The sequence below is a fragment of the Hakea prostrata genome, chromosome 5 (assembly GCF_041222555.1).
Source record: "Hakea prostrata isolate BN-2017 chromosome 5, UWA_Hpros_2, whole genome shotgun sequence".
Lineage (NCBI taxonomy): Eukaryota > Viridiplantae > Streptophyta > Magnoliopsida > Proteales > Proteaceae > Hakea > Hakea prostrata.
Window position 1 is genome coordinate 7,232,744 of NC_142604.1, and position 17,145 is coordinate 7,249,888.

A 17,145-nucleotide genomic window follows, 5' to 3' on the forward strand; every position below is an offset into this window, starting at 1 on the left:
TAGGGTTTTGATTAATTTGTGGAGTAAGAAACAGGGAAGGTGGTTACAAGGGATAAGGATGAGATGAGAGCAGAGATTCCATTAAAAAAAAAGTAATAATAATGTGAACCCATAAGCTTGTTGTGCTGCAATAGTTTAATATTGGAAACAGTAATGACTTCCAGAAAGAAGATTTGAATTAGATACACATAGGTGTCATATTCACATGCCTTAAGCTTTACTTTATAGAAGAAATTTCCCACCTCACATTGATTAGAATCTGATTAAGGGATTTAATTATAATTAAGGATTTAATTAGGGGTTGTCATGTTTATCCCGACACCTACAGCTCTTGTTTCCCAATCTTCCAACTTCTTCTTAAGCTTCTGCCATTCTGGCAAACAACTTATGTATTCAGGTCTTTTCCTAACCTCTTCATGATGATGGGTTTTTAAGATAATTTATCAATTTAAGCTTTTGTCATTCACTTATTTTACACCTAAGCTTTCTTTTTCAATGGTGATTAATTCAACTTTAATAATTGATGCTTTTTTTAACATTAGCCCACTTTCTATTTTTCTAATTTTCTTTTCCTTTTGAATTCATTAGGTCAGTTGATTCCCTCTCTGTGTGCATTGCATCTTCTGTTTCTTTGATAAAAATAAAAGTTTAAGTCTTCCTAAAGTAAGTCTTCATCACCTTGGAGAAAAAAATTAGGCACTAAAAATCAAGCTTTCTAATCCTAAAAGTCTAAAACCCAAATAGGAAAGGGCAAGCATAGGATGGAGACCTCAGTGCTTCTCAGTGTTTCTGCCATGAGAACGAAATGGACTAGTTTTGTTGGTGCTCTTTAACGTTGTTCTTTTCAAATTATTTCTCTTGTCACACTCAAATACATTTCCTTGTTTCTTCCGCATGTTATCTATTTTTTAACTATCCAACGAGGAATTCTAGTTTTTAATTGAATAAATAGATGGAGAAAACGACCTGCACTTATATTGCCATCTTCAACATCAAGTTAATAGTGTAACATAATTTTGATGAAGAGATAAACTATGAGAAGGAATTACTCAGTTACATTAACTTGTACTTTGATTCTTATCTTTGGAATTGAGATTCAGTCTGGTCAATTTACTCGCACCTTGACTACGCCTCTATTAGGTAACTCTTACATATAATTTAAAGAACTCGTGCATGACACAGAGCATGCAATTAGGAATGTGGATCATCTCTTTTGACAAGGAACACTCTGTGCCCTCCTGACGGAGTTACAACCACAAATTATGTGAATAAACTCCATCACCCTAACACTGTAGACCCCTCTGTAATTTGTGGTCAACAACCGTCGGGAAAGCACAGACGTCGGGAGAAACAATCCGCACTCTACAATTAGGTCTTGATTTGTGACTTAATTTGTCGGTGGGATGTGATAAGCATCAACTCCAACAAAGCAATAGCATAGACTAAATAACCTATATATTTCACTATAAAGCAAATTATCTTATACAATATAGCTAATTTCATATGTAAACCATGGGCGGCTTGGGGGATTTGAAGAGGGAGTGATCACTAATCACTAATCACTACTCACTTTCACCTAATCCCTCCATCCCCAAAAATCCCATCAGCCTAAAAAATGGGATTTGAAAGCTCAAAATAGACAAGAGAGATTGGGTAGCTGTAACGTCCAAATGAATAAAAGATAGTTTTTTTCTTGATGACGTTTCTAGTATTGGATTTTGAAGCCTGGTCCCCTAACTAAAGCCAAGTCCACTTCCATAATCTCTATATTATAAGAATGACAAAAGTAAAGGCAATTGTTTTTGATTGTTTCTTGGAAGGGGACCTTGTAAAGAGAGAGAGAGAGAAAGTCAGATCATTTCTGAGAAAGGATTAAAAAAAGGTTGTTATGAGTGGAAGGAGAAGGCTTAATTGAGACAGGAAAATGACCAAATGACATCTAACAAGTGGTGGGAGCCAATCTGGGATGGTTTATTCACACAAAAGCCTTGAATCTTTTTTCTCTTACTCCAAGCTGTCTCTTTAGCTTATTTTCCCAGGGTGCAAGAACAAAGTCACATGACCCAGTTCTGCTCTTCCTCTTTTTATTCTTCTTCTTCATCACTACCTTTAAAGATGAGTCTTTTTGTTGGCATAAATGTCCACTGGACATATGTCATCTAGCAAATGGATACCTAATTTTACTATCTTTGTCATAACTTGTTTGCAGTCCTTCCTCCTCCAAGATTAGGGTATAGATGGTATGAACCTATTCAGATTAGCCCTTAACCTAAACAAGATTGGGTTAAAAATTCCGACTTTCAACACGTGTCGGCTCAAGGTGATCTTAAACTGAGGTTAAGATCAGGATTAGGGTTTTTGACCTGGTCTAACCTTACTATTCGAAAAGATAGGTTTGATAAATGTAAGACAACAATATGGACTTGTACGTCCATATATTATTTGAGTAAAGTTTAAGAACGGAACTACGATCAAGGTTGAGTGTTTGACCTAACACAGCTTGACTCTATAGGATCGCGATTAAGTTTAAGATTAGGCTAGAATATTCGAAGTCAGGATTCCATCATATTGATATAGACAAGTGAGTTTTGATTGAACTGAAGGTAAGATTAAATAATGACACAAATTCAATGACATCATCATATCACCCAAAATTTTACCAAAAAAAAAATCATATTACCCAAAATGAAACCAATATTAATAGTCAAAGAACTAGATAAGTGCTGAAGGATCAGATATTCTTGAGTGACTGAAAATATTGGTGGCTTAGTACACAACCATGTATGCAACCTCTCACCCAAAAAGGGAAGAGAGAGAGAGAGAAGTGTTGGACTCTCAAACCCATAGCCGCATGCGCAAATTTTAAGTCTTAAGTCTTCAACAATATGCCAAAATCCATTAACTGAACAATGATGACAGCACAAGACAAAGTGATGATAAAGAGAATAAGTACTGACAGTGCATGCTTTGCTTACCTCATAACTAAAGCCTTAAAAGCCATAAAGCATTGCGTATATGCCCTGGATATGATCTGCCATTAGCATTGAAAATTAGGTTTAGCAAGTATTCAGGTCAGATCAGAAATCCAAAAGAACCTCACTAATTTCGCCTTTGGGTTTAATCACACAACGAAACCCTAACATACTTCTAAGCTTTGGCTTTTTGTTTTCTGGGTTTAGATGATTCTGAACGACTTCTGGCCAACCCAGATTTTTTTGGGGTAATCCCATCATATCTATATCTGAAATCTTAGCTTTATAGGTAAATCTTTGTGGACAACTAAAAGTAGTCTTATGAAGCACTTCAACCACTTTAACCCAACTGTAGAAATGTTAAGCCACAGCCCAGAAGCTAATCATCAACCCAGAAAGAGGAGAAAATTCCTTAGATCATTGAACTTCCACTTTGTTAACAGTACTAAACATCTCATATATTCACTCTGATACGTGGCTCTATAGGAGAATAACACTAAAAGAATACATACAGCAAAATCTCTGCCAGCTCCCAGAGAATATAATAATGTAACAAAAACAAAAACAGAAGAAAAGATTATGGAGCCCACAGCTTCCATAACATGACAAACCTCACAACTCCACACTTGCTGCTTATATGGCAACCAATACTCACAGCAATGGCAATGCCTGCTCACACTATGGAACTTTTTATAAACATTCTAAAGAAGCTCGTGCAGCAAGGTCATAGATGAGGTGGTGATGGAATGGACAGGACAATGGAAATCATCAGTTACTGAAATGTAGGTACAACCAGATGCTAGAAAGACCTTAAAGCTCTAAAAACATTTCTCCAAGGTTCTAAGCATCTACAGTTTCACAGGTGTACGACTACAATAATAGCTCAGTGAGAAAAAATTTAATATTCTTCGTTTCTTTCCTGTAACATACAGAATTTACAGATCTGGAATCCGAATTAGCTTTGGCAAAAGAAACCTGCAGCAAGACCAAAGAGATGTTTCAGTTTAACAAACGCAGATTTTCTCTCACATGGTCGTAGGGCATTTAACAATCTATGGTGGAGAAACACCCCAAGGACTAAGTACTACTTCCCACATTTATAATGGTGGAACAAACCCAGATTAAGCATTGGGGAGTAATTTCATAGACATGAGGAAAACATTAAACCACTTCATAAATGAAGAACGAGAAGCCAAATTCAAACTCTCAGAAAGGATTTTACTCGTGAAATTCAAAAATTACAACAAAGTTATGTAACACTGATGCTTTTCTAAATGGGTGTGTACTGTGGAGAAAACCACCCTTGCTGTGCAACCATGGGAAAATACTCTAAAACCAACCAAGGAACCCAGCTGTGGCTAGGAATGATTGCGAGGCCATGAATATTTTTTTCAATCCTCTTTTTGATGTAAAACGCTAGGTTGGCTACTATTACCATTGAGCGCAGCATGGTAGATTCGCTTCTCAGCCAATCCAATATCTGACATTGTTAAACTACCCTGCAGTCAACGGGAACAAAAGGAAAAACAGTGTAAATAAATCAGATTGGACAATCAAGATAGCATTCTAAACAATAAATTGTGGTCTACTCCACTAACACCAGATATTGCTCCCCTTCACATATCACTGACAGAGCGCTTACTGAATTAAAGTATCTCCATAGGTAAAACACCTCTGGAGTAGTTGGAAGTGAACAAATTAGACTCCTAAAACAACCCCAACTATTTGATAGGAACCTTCATTTCCAAACATCTATCTATTCACAGAACTTCAGCTTAAGCCATTCTCCTTCAGGAGGTGTTTAGATTTGAATAGTCCTGATCAATACATAGGTGGCCCAAATTTTGGAATTAGGTTGATGACACCATGACACCAAATTTTCACTTAGTGGAAACTGGAAATATATAAGAAGGCACAAAGCTATACCCCACCACATAGATCAATTCAAAGGTGTGAAATGTAAGGGCCAGACAGCAAGGAACCCCTGAGGTATTCAATGTCATATAGAGTCATATATCCCACAACATTGCCACATTTTGAATTTATATAGGGAAATCGCAATCTCAATTTCCTAGGTTGATCAAGGAAAGAAAGGCATTAACAGATTAATTCTGTTTAAGTCCAGCGGCAATAGCTAGACTTCTAGCTATAGGCGACTGGTTATGGTGGTAATTTTGTCCTCCTTTCATGTTTAGTGTCTAGGATTTAATTCTTTTATTTGTCTTGTAATTCTGCTGTTGGTTAGTTATGGGCAGATCTGGGATTTTACCTACTTCATAGTTCATACAAATAATAAATAAACCCTATGATTAGGACTAAAATAACTCCTTTTGCAGCCCCTTTCTTTAGCTTGCTGTACCCTCTTCTTCTCTCTCAATTTCTTCATCTTTGTTCTCAAGTGCTTGGCTGGTTAGAGATCTGGGATTGTAACAAATTCAGTAAGTTGCCTCACCATGGGAAGCAAGATTCCCAATGACTGCAAGACAAGTAATGAATTCAATCCAAGGTAGGCAATGGATCCAACAATGCCTTGTACGGTCAATGAGAGATATGCCTATCTGTTTAGCTCGCGACATATAGCTACAACCATGGGTTTGCAAGATATAAACCAAAAGTAAGACTCACCCATGGCTACAAATATCTATCAACTCTTTTTATACAATTATATCAAAGAAAAACGTAGTAGGACTCCTATTTATCACTAACAAATGCATCAGCTAAGATGATAGTTGTCTTTATTTTCATGCACAAGGGAATGTAATTGTAGTTATCTCGCATCACTGACAATATCAAAGAATTATATAAATTTCAGATTTAAGTTGAAACCAATAAAAGAAATGATAAAGGAACTGAGACCTGCATCCAACTAATAGTTGAGAAAGATTCATATACCTCACAAGCCATTAACTTTCGGACATTATTAGCATAAAGTATTGGATCCTCCTTTTCTTGCTTTGAGGGGTAGTAAACCGGTAACTTTGTCACCTCAATGTGATTCACAAATTGACAGAGAAGCAAAATCAAATGGCGTAACTGCAAGTGAACATCAAAGAATCTTGGTATATAACTCAAATTCAATTCATTTAATAAAGGCACACATAGTAATACCAAAAAAAAATTGTAGCAACCCTCCTAAACAATCAAGCCAGTTATACATATATGATATATATGAGAGAGAGAGAGAGAGAGAGAGAGAGAGAGAGTGGTCAATCCACACAATTTGTTGGGTGGGGGACAGCCTGGTATGATTTTGATAATCCAGTTCTGGAAGGGTCTTTTCTCTGCCAAGTGTCAAGGCTCCCCAAGCTGATCTTGTTTGACAAAAACACAGAGTAGCTTCACCAATTTATAACTTGGGACAGCCAGTGAACGCTGATTTCACCTTCGTGGTAGTCTTACTCATACTTCGAGAACTCAATCTAGAGGCCAACCCAATGGCCTAAAAAACCAAGTTGGACTGAGAACTCACAGAGTTGGCATATTTTTGCTGTTGAAATCAAAGCCAGATTTGGGTTTGAAGCATAAAATAAGAGTAGAAGTCGTTCATCTTGGTAAAATATACAGGAATATGACTGACATATGAATCATGCAATATTGTCTTGGCCAGCCAAAAAAAAAAAAGGTATATTACCAAGATCTAATAGGCAAGTTTTCATACTACAGCTTCACTTCAAAACTGACATGGCACATTAATTTTCCTAGCATGAAGAAATTCATATTATAGGTCTCAGCCAATATTCAAGGAAGCAGAATTGGTCCACATAGGCCTCCACCAGAATGGGCCAGAATCAATGGAATCAACCTGCACCATGGGGAAAAGTCCAAATTTTCAAAGCAGGGATCAGATCCAGCCAATTCCATTCCAATTTGACCAGTATCGGAGATCTATTTCCAATTCTTAGAACCATGGTCTGAGCACCAGCAAAAATACAAATTTTAATACATTGCAGACCATCCAAAATAGACAATAATAATGGAAAATGAATTGTTCAGGTCTTTTGTCCATCTGGGTCTATCTTGGGTCTCATCTTGTATGAAGTATGAACAGCTTGGCTTTATCTGACCATAATTCAATGGTGAAAATCAGATGCCTGCATTTTAATCTGAACAGTTCATTGCAATAGGACTAGGAGTATATCACTCCTTTTAAACTGAGTATCTCATCACAATAGTTGCCTTTGATGACAACTAAAGAAAATATAGAAATACATATATGTAAAAGCAGAAAATCATTTGCAGATGCCAGCAATGAAACTAATTGATTAGATACATTCACCAGAAAGAAAAGAAAATGTTAAATTTATGCAACTACACTTAGCTTAACAGCTACACACCCCAGATATGGAATCCCAGGCTGGACTGCATCTCTTGTAAGGATATCTAAGGATCACTGGGAGCACAGGGGATTTTGACAAGAATGCACCTGTCTTGAATTGAAGGAGGAAGTCTCCATTTGTAGTTGTGCCCTCTGCAACAAATAAAAGGCAAAATGAGGAGGGAAATTTCCAAAGAGAATAAACTACCGCCCCCACCACCTAAAAAAACTCCATTCATTTTTGCGAGGTAGAGAAGTTTCCAAAGAGAATCATCAACTTTCTGTTTAAGGAAACTTATATGTATGGAAGGTGTCTTGAAACTTAACTAAGCATACTGAAAAAATGGAAGTACATCTTCCCTGAAAAATGTTGAAGAATTCATATAATATGGGTACTTGGGTATTAGGATGTATTGTGTTGTATGGTTCTTTTACATTCTTACCTTTCTACCTCTGTTAGCTGCCTTACATTATCATGACGGGCAGGTCTAGCAAAGTAAGCAAACACTGGGGAGAGTAGACTAGTACTTCCCCGCAAATCTATCACCATCTCTTCTTCTTTACAAACCCTGTACTCCGATCTTCTCTTCTCTTCTCTTGTTCTATTGCAACCTTCAGATTCAACTTAGTATTGAAGTTACATGGTTTTGATCTGAAAGTTGTAGGTTCCTCTGCTTTTGTTTCCTCTCTTTGAAGAAACCCTAGTGGTTTTTTTTTTTAAACGAATAGACTATCATTACAAAAAACCTTGAAGGGAAAAGAAAGATTGTACAAATCAAGAAGGGGTGAGGGGTGGAGGTCACCCTTTGTTGGAAGGCCCCAAGTAACAAAAATAAGTCTGTTCCTTGGGGTGTGGGGTCAACTGGAGCTTAGAATAGACATCAAAGTAGATGGCTTACCAAAATTGTGTCCAAGGATCTAAGTTGGAAGTTCATCTCCTAAGGTTTTGCTTCCACCAAAGGTAATGAATGGTAGCACCAATGACCATCTTACCAACAACGTGACAAATAGAGCAGCTAGGGATGGATTGCAAGATCCACAGCCAATCCCAAGCAAATCCACAAGGGTGCCTGGACAAGCCAGATGGAGGACAAGGATTTTCTTCAAAGTGAGCTAGAGAAGGGGCAGGCGAAAAAAAGGTGATCCACATCTCCCAGACCATTCCAGCAAAGGATGCAGTTTGGGCTGATGGGGGTCAATTATATATGCATTATCACCGTTGGCTGATCTATGGCATCACGATATTGGAATTTATTTTCAGTCAGTAAATAATAATAAATTTTATATCCAAAAATATGAAGTAAAAAAATCAATTTTTAAAAATTCAAAATAATAAGAAAACATGTTCTGTTTCTTTTAGAAACTAATGGAAATTTATGTTGCTGATAGACAACCCATTTAGTTGGTAAAAAGCTTGGTCGGTTTCATCAGTAACCTTACATGCATGTAGCATGATAAAATGCATTAAGGAATCATGAGGACTGCATGCAATTGATTCAAATTTACCCAACCTGGAAAAAGCAACATCATTGGAGCATTTTCGTTCTGATGGGCTTCCTTAACTCTTTCATTCACAACACCTGCAAGTACAGAGACTTAATAATCTGAGAACTGCACATAATTGCCCAATAAATTATTCTCCATGAAAAAAAAATGTAATTTTTTAAGATTAGTGGACCTGAAACACCCTTAAAGTCAGATGATTTTGCTTCCCGCTGGACATAGACACAACCAAGGCATTTGCTGTTGAACAAAAGTAATAGAATCTATCAGGCTACAGTAATAAGTACTGAACATCAAGTGATAAAACTAGAAGTCTATGTCACTTAAGATGAATGATGTTGGACCAAAGCCTCAAGTCAAAATAAATGGTACAAGACATTCTTCAAACAATTTACAGATCCCAGGGAAGTTCATAAAGCCATAATGTCTCAACATATTGGAAATAGGAAAGCAAAAATTGCAAATCCAATAAATTAACACATGAGAGGATACATCTAAAGAGCCCATCCGTCCCTCCACACAAACTGTAAAAACTTCCCCCCCTTATTATGAATCTAAGTCTCCCAAATATAGGACTTGAAAGTTGAAACTTAAATTCCAGCACTTCCATCCATTGGTTTGCCTCCCAAATTCACCCATAGACTTCCCCAACAGCAAGGATCAAGGTCTCAGTTTGGAGGCTGGTTTCCTACCAGCCAGAAACCAAGATATGGCACAAATGGTTCCAGCCCATGTCGAAACTAGGCTTCAAGGGTAAAACTCAACATATGATGAGCTGGTCAAAACTGGCCAAAATCATCAAAACTACTGAAACTTGTTGAAACTTACCAAAAGTGCTGAATATTGGGTACATTGAAATTGGTTAAAATTGAAACAAAACTAGGCAGTTATTGGTCGAAACTTCCAAAATTTCCTAAATATTGATTGAAACTACTGAAATTTCCAAAATATTGTCAAAACTTGTCAATACCTGGGACTTCTAAAACTAACCCATTGTTTCCTCTCGGTCCCCCAACCAAAATTTCAGCCCATTTATCTGCATTTGGCACCTCATGCAAAGAATTTTCTCAGGTACTAATTCCCTGCTGGGATACCATACCTAACTCTTGCATAGGTTTCTGGAGTTTCTGATCTTATTCCAATTGTACACATGCTTTCCGGGTACAGAATATTTTTTTGTTGCTGATATTAAAAAAGAAAAAAGGAGTGTGTAGACTACTGAGTGCTAACTCAAGAAATAATGAAACGTGCTTCATCCCATCATCCCATGTCTTATTAGATAATTCAATTGCTTCAACTGCTAGTGAATGATAGTGAAGAAGCATGTGATGATTTTGAGTCTTCACAGAACATAAAATAAACGTTCCTGTATATAAAGAAATGTAACTTGCACATAAAAATGGGATGTTAATTAGGAGGTTGTGTCAGGAGTAAAGGAAAATACAACATACATTAATATGCAATAGAGACTCATAAGAAGAAAAAAATTAAGACCAAATGTGTCGACCCAGTGCACAAGGCTCCCTCCACTTCAGGGTACAGGAGGGTCATAATATATGCAGCCTTACCCTTGCTTTCACAGAGAGGCTCTTTCCAAACTCAAAACTGACCACTTGGTCACAATGGAGCAACTTCACCCTTGCCCCAAGGCCCACCCTCAAATTAAGAAACTAAGATCATGTCACAGTAATAGTCGACAAAATAAAAAAAAAACAGGAAACAAGTGCTGCAACAAACCTCATAAGACCAATAAAAGGAAGTCTAGCCACTGATCTCTTTGGCAATCGAATCCAAGATAAGAATACAAAAATAGAACAGAAACATGTCAGTACCAATGACAAAAATTATGTAAATTGAGCAGAATATTAATTCTTATATAACCAAAACAGGCTATCATATGGTCAAACCAGGTTCCTAATCTGGTCTGCTCAAGTGAAGCACGGACTTGATACATGGGCTCCATTAGCTTTCAGTAAAATATTGGAAGTATCTCCACTATAAGGATGTCAATGGACTTACTTGAAAGAATACAAGTAATAACCATGTCCATAGGGAGCATAAGAATAAATTCCATCTAGAAAACATTTGTTTTACAGAAAAATATTCTACAAAAATACAAAAGACTGTTGATATAGGTAAATTGGACCTTTGTATAAGCATAAGTATAATATGTAAGTGTGTAAATTTAGCCCAAAAAACAGTATAATATCACAGATTTTAGTATCTGTTCTATTTCCTAATTGCCCTTCTCAATGAAGTTCGCACAACAAGATTCCGAAAATGGTTGAAGGGCCATCAGTTATCAAAAAAGAAGAAAAGAAAAACTATTTTGTGCCTCTTCAATAAAGTATCAGACTAGAATAGAATGTTTAGCCCCAAAGTTCACTTCAATCTAGTTGTTGATACTCCAGCAGATCCCCATTCAGATCCATATCTGGCAAAGAGTTTTGACTGAGTCGAATAGAATTCAAATTTATGACATTGAAGCTCGACTGGTTGACAGCTATGCCAAAAGATTTAAAAAGGAAAAAGAAAACGGAAAGATCAAAGTAGACTCTTCTGAACCTACCTTGGCAACAAAGCTTGGAAAGGAAGAAGACATATGATACAAAATATCCAAATGAGATACATGGTTTGAAATGATTGCCCCAGGTCTTTTAGGTTCTTCAGACTGTTCATTGCAGTCATCCTGACCAATTAGGGAAAAAATGGTGGTTAGAGAAGAGACAGAGAAATTCTTATCAGCAAAAAATGTCAATGCCAATGTGAAGTTAGAAAGCAAACCATGACTGAAAACTAAACGAAACACATAGATTCACCAAAAATAATTAAAAATCTTTTTTCTCCCTTGTTTAGGCCATTACAAATCTACACATAATTTAGGCCATTACAAAAAAAACAAATGAGATCAAAGCCCCAAAATCTAACCCAAAGTTCATTCCTAATAAAAACACTCTTTAGGTGATTTATCTGCATCACTCACTCGCAATGATATGTCAGACATTCCTTTTAAAACTGATGAATTTTGAATTCACTTGGCCTCGCTTCATATAGCCCTCCTGATATTCTTATATTTTTGCCGAGAAGAAAGTTCCAGATCCCAACAGTACACCTACAACCTATTTTCTTCATAGGGTTAGTAAGTAATTTCATTCATCACATATTACACTTTTTCTTCCTTATTTCACAACACTTGCCCAACCCAAGCTTATATAACTTAATTTATCTGCCTTCTTCCATTTCCTTTAGTGGTTGATGTATCACACCCCCATTTTATTTCCTAAGCATCATCCTGTAGAATAGGAAATTCACACCAATAAACATATACAGCATGCACAATAAACAATAATGTGCTAGTCACCATAGTGTCAATGTGTCTGTTAAAACCCAAGTGAGTGGAGATTATGAAAGGTAGAAAGTTATTAGCTGTTTTATGACCAAACTTAATCAACTATAGATAATTTTTATTTGAACTCGGTAAACAACTGGACCTCTAAAGCCAGAGGAACAATACGAGTTTCAGAGCATAAATCATCTAAAACTTGTTACCTGGCCGGCTAATTTCTCCACCATATCAGCATTGAGACAAGATTCACTAATCCAGTAAAAACCAAAGGTGAAGAGCAATGCTCTAGAAAGAAACTTCCCAGCACGAACAATGACGGCCCTTCTCCACCCACTCAGATGAGCGTAATTTTCCTGTCCTTCTTCTCGATTCGGAACAGTGAAAAGCGTACATATATGACAAATCAAGGAGTAGACTATGAGTATACTCATCCCAACAACCAAACGAATCGGAAAGAGTGTGAAAAGTGCGACTCCCAGCTTAATTTTTTCTGACAGAGGCAGTTCTCCTCTTCCCATCGTTCCGTAAACATCTCTTCTCACGTACGCAGCGTATTTCTTCTCGAGTTCCTGCAGATTCTCAGTAGAATGAGGAGAGGAGAAAGAGTTCAATTTGGAATCCGAATTCAGCAACGGCCGCTGGTCCTTCCCCAAATCACCGCCGCAAGGCTCGTCTGGTTCATTCACTTCACGATCGTTCATGGAGACAGCATCTTTCCGTTGCTTCTCCATTTTCTGATTCTTGAATACTCAAAATCTCAATTCGTAAACCTGAACGCCATCGCTTTTATAGACGAAGAGAAGCTTCGCCAGCTCCGAAGACCGAAAGAGACACGGATGAGATAGTTCAAGAAAGGCTGACGCTGACGCTGACGGTTCAAACTCCAAAGTCTTTTCTTCCGGGCGTCGATACTTATGAAGTCGACTTCCGAATGTGAGAAGACTTGGAAAAATTGTTCTCTTCAGATGATATCCAACGTTGGATCCGAACCTTTTTATTTGTGATGATGCTGAGAGGCTTTAGCTATCGTTAAATAGAATCCTTTTTCTTGACGCAACAAGACCGTTACCTTCGAAGATGACTGAGACCCAAACGGACCAAACGGTTGATAATTGACTGAACCCTAACCGGTTCGGCCAGCTCGGTATCTGCCAGCTCGGTATATTTTGGTCTTGATAGGTTCGGTTTTCTGACCCTACTATCGGGTTCAGGTTTGGGTTTGGGTATGAGTTTGAGTTTAGAGAAGACTTAATCCAACCCAACACATTGACACCATTACCAAATAGTAAACACTCTATACGACAGAGTCCAGATCATCTCCAAGTCAGGGTTGGATTTTTATCCTCTACGATTCTCACATCTGCAATTTCATATAATTTTTATATAGAAGTATGACACGTGGCGATTAATTATCCAATGGTTATAACCCATTTAAGGACTGAATATAATATATTTCAAAAATTGTCAATAATCGATTAGTAAAATGGTTAAAGGCCCAATCTCCATAGGGGAGGTCATAGGGGAGGTCTTGGGTCCCATTTGGCGGGATTTTTATTTAGATTTAGCCACGTCATCAACATTTAAATTAATGGTTAGAGTCAAACATGGGGAATTTATGTGTAAATATTAGTTTTTCTTTTTACATTTTAAATAATTAACTTTTATTAATTTACAAAACTAAGTCCTTCCTTCACCCGATACCCAAAAACCTTTATCTCTCATTTTGTCTTCTCAGTTCTCACGGACGCTGTTTGGCACGATTCTAGTACACCTTCTAGTTCCACCTACCCACGTTAGTTTTCGTTCGGTCTCAATTCCTCTTCTTCCTCTCGCCATTAACCTGGTTGACCAAGACGAACTCCCAAACCAAGGGACGAAATTGGAGAGTATTCTCTTGGATTAAGGGATGAAATTGGAGACGATTCTCTCAGACTTGGGGATGTAGTCGGAGACGACTGTGGAGGATTGACGGAGGAGAATGATTGAAGGGATCGGTAACAGAGGAAGAAAGAGAAATCAATATGAGGAGAGAAAGAGGGGTGAGGATCAAGCAAAGGAGACTCGATCCAGATCGGAAGCCAATCTCTTCAAAAAAACATGATTTTCGTGAGGATCTTCATCATCTTTTTCTCCACTTAGTCTTGTTGGTCGCGAAGAATCCTTCGACTTCTGTTTCGCCTTCGCCATTAAAAACCTAGTAGACCAAAACTTGAACAAGTAAAGAAAGGGTAGGTGTTTCTGTTACTGCCTTCTTCTTTTTTCCTGTTTCAACCAAGAAGAAAAAGAGTGACAAAACTTATATTCGAGTAGTGTGAAAAGTACTCAAGCACCACCATTTCCATGCTTCGTAGCTCACAGCTTTGTGATAATGGTGGGAGAAGAAAATGAGAGAAAGAGGGTTTTTGGGTATCGGGTGAAGGAGAGGCTTAGTTTTGTAAATTAATAAAAGTTAATTCTTTAAAATGTAGAAAGAAAATTTAGTATTTACACATAAATCCCCCCATGTTTGAATCCTAACCATTAATTTAAATGTTGATGACGTGGCTAAATCTAAGCCAATCTCACTAGGTCGGGGGAAATAAAAATCCATTTGGCGGCACCTAAGGAGGCAAAGGGTGGCTTGGCAGGCCCAACGCTTCCACGTAGGAGGTCAGAGTTCGAATCCCCTCGGGACCGGGGCGAAGCCCTGGCCTATATTAACTATATAAAAAACGCCTTGAGGATGTAATTGTGGTGCGCACAAGCTGGCCCGGATGAATCTCATTTAAAAAAAAAAAAAATCCATTTGGCAGCACTAATTATTTAAAAAGCTCCCTGGAAGATGTAATACGCGCAAGCTAGCCCAGATGAACCTCATATCCAATATATATATAAAAAGGCCCTGGAGGATGTAATGCGCGCAAGCTAGCCCGGATGAACCTCATATCCTATATGTATATATATATATATATATTCAAAAATTAAGCATTAAAAAAAAAAAGAGGAGAAACAAAATTGAGATAAATTTAGTCAAGTTTTAATTGTGACTGTTGAATAATTAACGGTTAAATGTCACAATCCTATGTAGGAATTGCAAGGAGTTACAGGGGGTGGAAATTGTAAAGGATGTTAATCCATCGGGGTTGGATAACGATTTTTCATTATACATATTGTGTTAGGTCCATGTTTAAATATTAATAAAATATTTCAAAAGTGAGATCCCTTGTATTTAGATTTGGGCCCTACATGATATGTGTGATGAAACAACATTGAGGAAGCACTTTGACGAGGAAGTGACCCAAACTGCTATGTAACGTAAATGTGCTTTTGGTGCAATAGTGACAACCTTTCATACAAAGGTAGTAAGGCCAAAAATGTATTAAATTCAGTGTGCAACACATCGCCAAAATTCTTTGAATTTAGGCCGTCTCGGTGATTGGCAAACCAAAACCATGGGTGAAATCGAAGTTTGCGAGATATTGCCGATGTAGATTTTTTGGCCATATAATCCCAAAATTTCGCCGAACTTTTCAACCTAGCATCAACGTTAATGGCATTCCTCTATTCACCTCTAGGTGCAATATGGACTAGTTGTTTGCTGATGAGGGATTTGCCCAAAGAGTAGTTTTTGTCGAGGAGTTGTTTACCTAGATGTATAGACGAAGAAGCGGGTTTCTTGGAACTCATCATCTAGTAGTATTGGTCAGTGGATTTCCACCAAGTGAGAACAAAGGGTTGTTGTTGTTGGGTTTGGCTTGTTTGAGTTGTGGGAAGGGACGAGATGAAAACAGTGACTATAGCGCATTGGGAAGGATTGAATTAACCGTATCAAAGGAGATTGACAGAAATTTGGCCCGAAATGAAAGAACCCTATATCATCGGTTAAACAGTTAAACAATCATACATCGCAGGGAAGTTGACACAATTAAACAGCCAAATATTGCTGAAATTTCAGACCTTGATTCAATTCCAACCTTTGTTTTTTCGGTTTTTTTTTTTTAGCATAGTGGTGATAAGCTCCAATAATGTATTAGCTGTATTAAGTTATTGACTATTTAAGGGAATTTGGGAAGCTAATCAGTTACATAGTGCAGTTGATTGAACTACTCAACTTCTAGATGAAATCAAAATTAGTGGGTTCCAATTGGACTCCAAATGCTTGACGCGGTAGTAGTTGCAAACAATAATCATCACTATATGTTTAACCTTGCTTCCTCCACTATTTTCGATGTTTTCTTTGATATTGAAGTACTTAAACAAGGGTTTTTTTTTGGTTGATTTGCTCTATATATTCCTTAAGATGCGTAACTTGATTGATAACCCCTAGCTCAGAGGAAACCATTGTTGACAAACACGACATTTTGGTCCATTTTCATACCTTAGCTATAGACTTTTGTAGTCAATTTTCAGCCTTGAATTCATACTTGCAACCAACCAAGTTGGGTGGTTTTCCAATTACTTCAGTCAAGTGAAGTGGAAAATTAGCTAGAAGAAGCAGATGATTGATGAAGAACAAAAGGCTGACACTATTATGTGCTTAATCTTTTGGGATATATTGTTGAAATTCTTGTTCGGCGAAATTTCGACTGTTCGATGACATGAATTGTTAAACAGCACTTCTTAGATTAAAACAAGATCTTGGGATACCTGTTGTACATCCCAGAGGATAAAAGACCTGAGACTCTATAAGAACAAACCAAGGGATATCACCAAAGGTTATATGGCTTAACTTTTGAGACAGCTCAAGTGACAAAAGGCACAAGATAAAAGGGCCAATGATTATGTGCAGTGTCGGAATAAGGCCTTGTAACTTCGCATAGTTTGACCAAACTTCTTGAAAATAAATCTAAAGCTGCATAATCGTGAACATTATTGTTGATTATGAATTTAGATAAGCCTCATGGTATGAGATGAAGAGTTTGAATATTTGTAGAGCTTGAATTATACACCTAAGATATAAGCAAGATGCTTGTAAATTGCCCAAAAGAAACGAACCTCAGCTGTAAATAAAAAAAAAAAAAAAATAACGA

At 37.3% G+C, this 17,145-nt stretch overlaps 1 protein-coding gene across 2 annotated transcripts; it reads right to left on the reverse strand.

Annotated features, from left to right (window-relative positions):
• Positions 1 to 1,838: 1,838 nt before the first annotated feature.
• On the reverse strand, positions 1,839 to 13,003 carry LOC149014760 (lysophospholipid acyltransferase LPEAT1-like). Of its 2 annotated transcripts, XM_089155598.1 has the most exons (9): positions 12,340 to 13,003; positions 11,360 to 11,479; positions 10,528 to 10,565; positions 8,966 to 9,030; positions 8,799 to 8,867; positions 7,307 to 7,440; positions 5,865 to 6,005; positions 4,408 to 4,471; positions 1,839 to 3,947 (listed from the first exon to the last, which is right to left on the reverse strand). In XM_089155598.1, the coding sequence occupies exons 1-9, from the start codon at positions 12,865 to 12,867 to the stop codon at positions 3,928 to 3,930; spliced, it is 1,179 nt and encodes a 392-aa protein (XP_089011724.1). In that variant the 5' UTR covers positions 12,868 to 13,003; the 3' UTR covers positions 1,839 to 3,927. The 2 variants fall into 2 exon arrangements, with proteins under 2 accessions (XP_089011724.1, XP_089011723.1); XM_089155597.1 differs by lacking the exon at positions 1,839 to 3,947 and having other exon boundaries at positions 3,970 to 4,471.
• Positions 13,004 to 17,145: the final 4,142 nt, after the last annotated feature.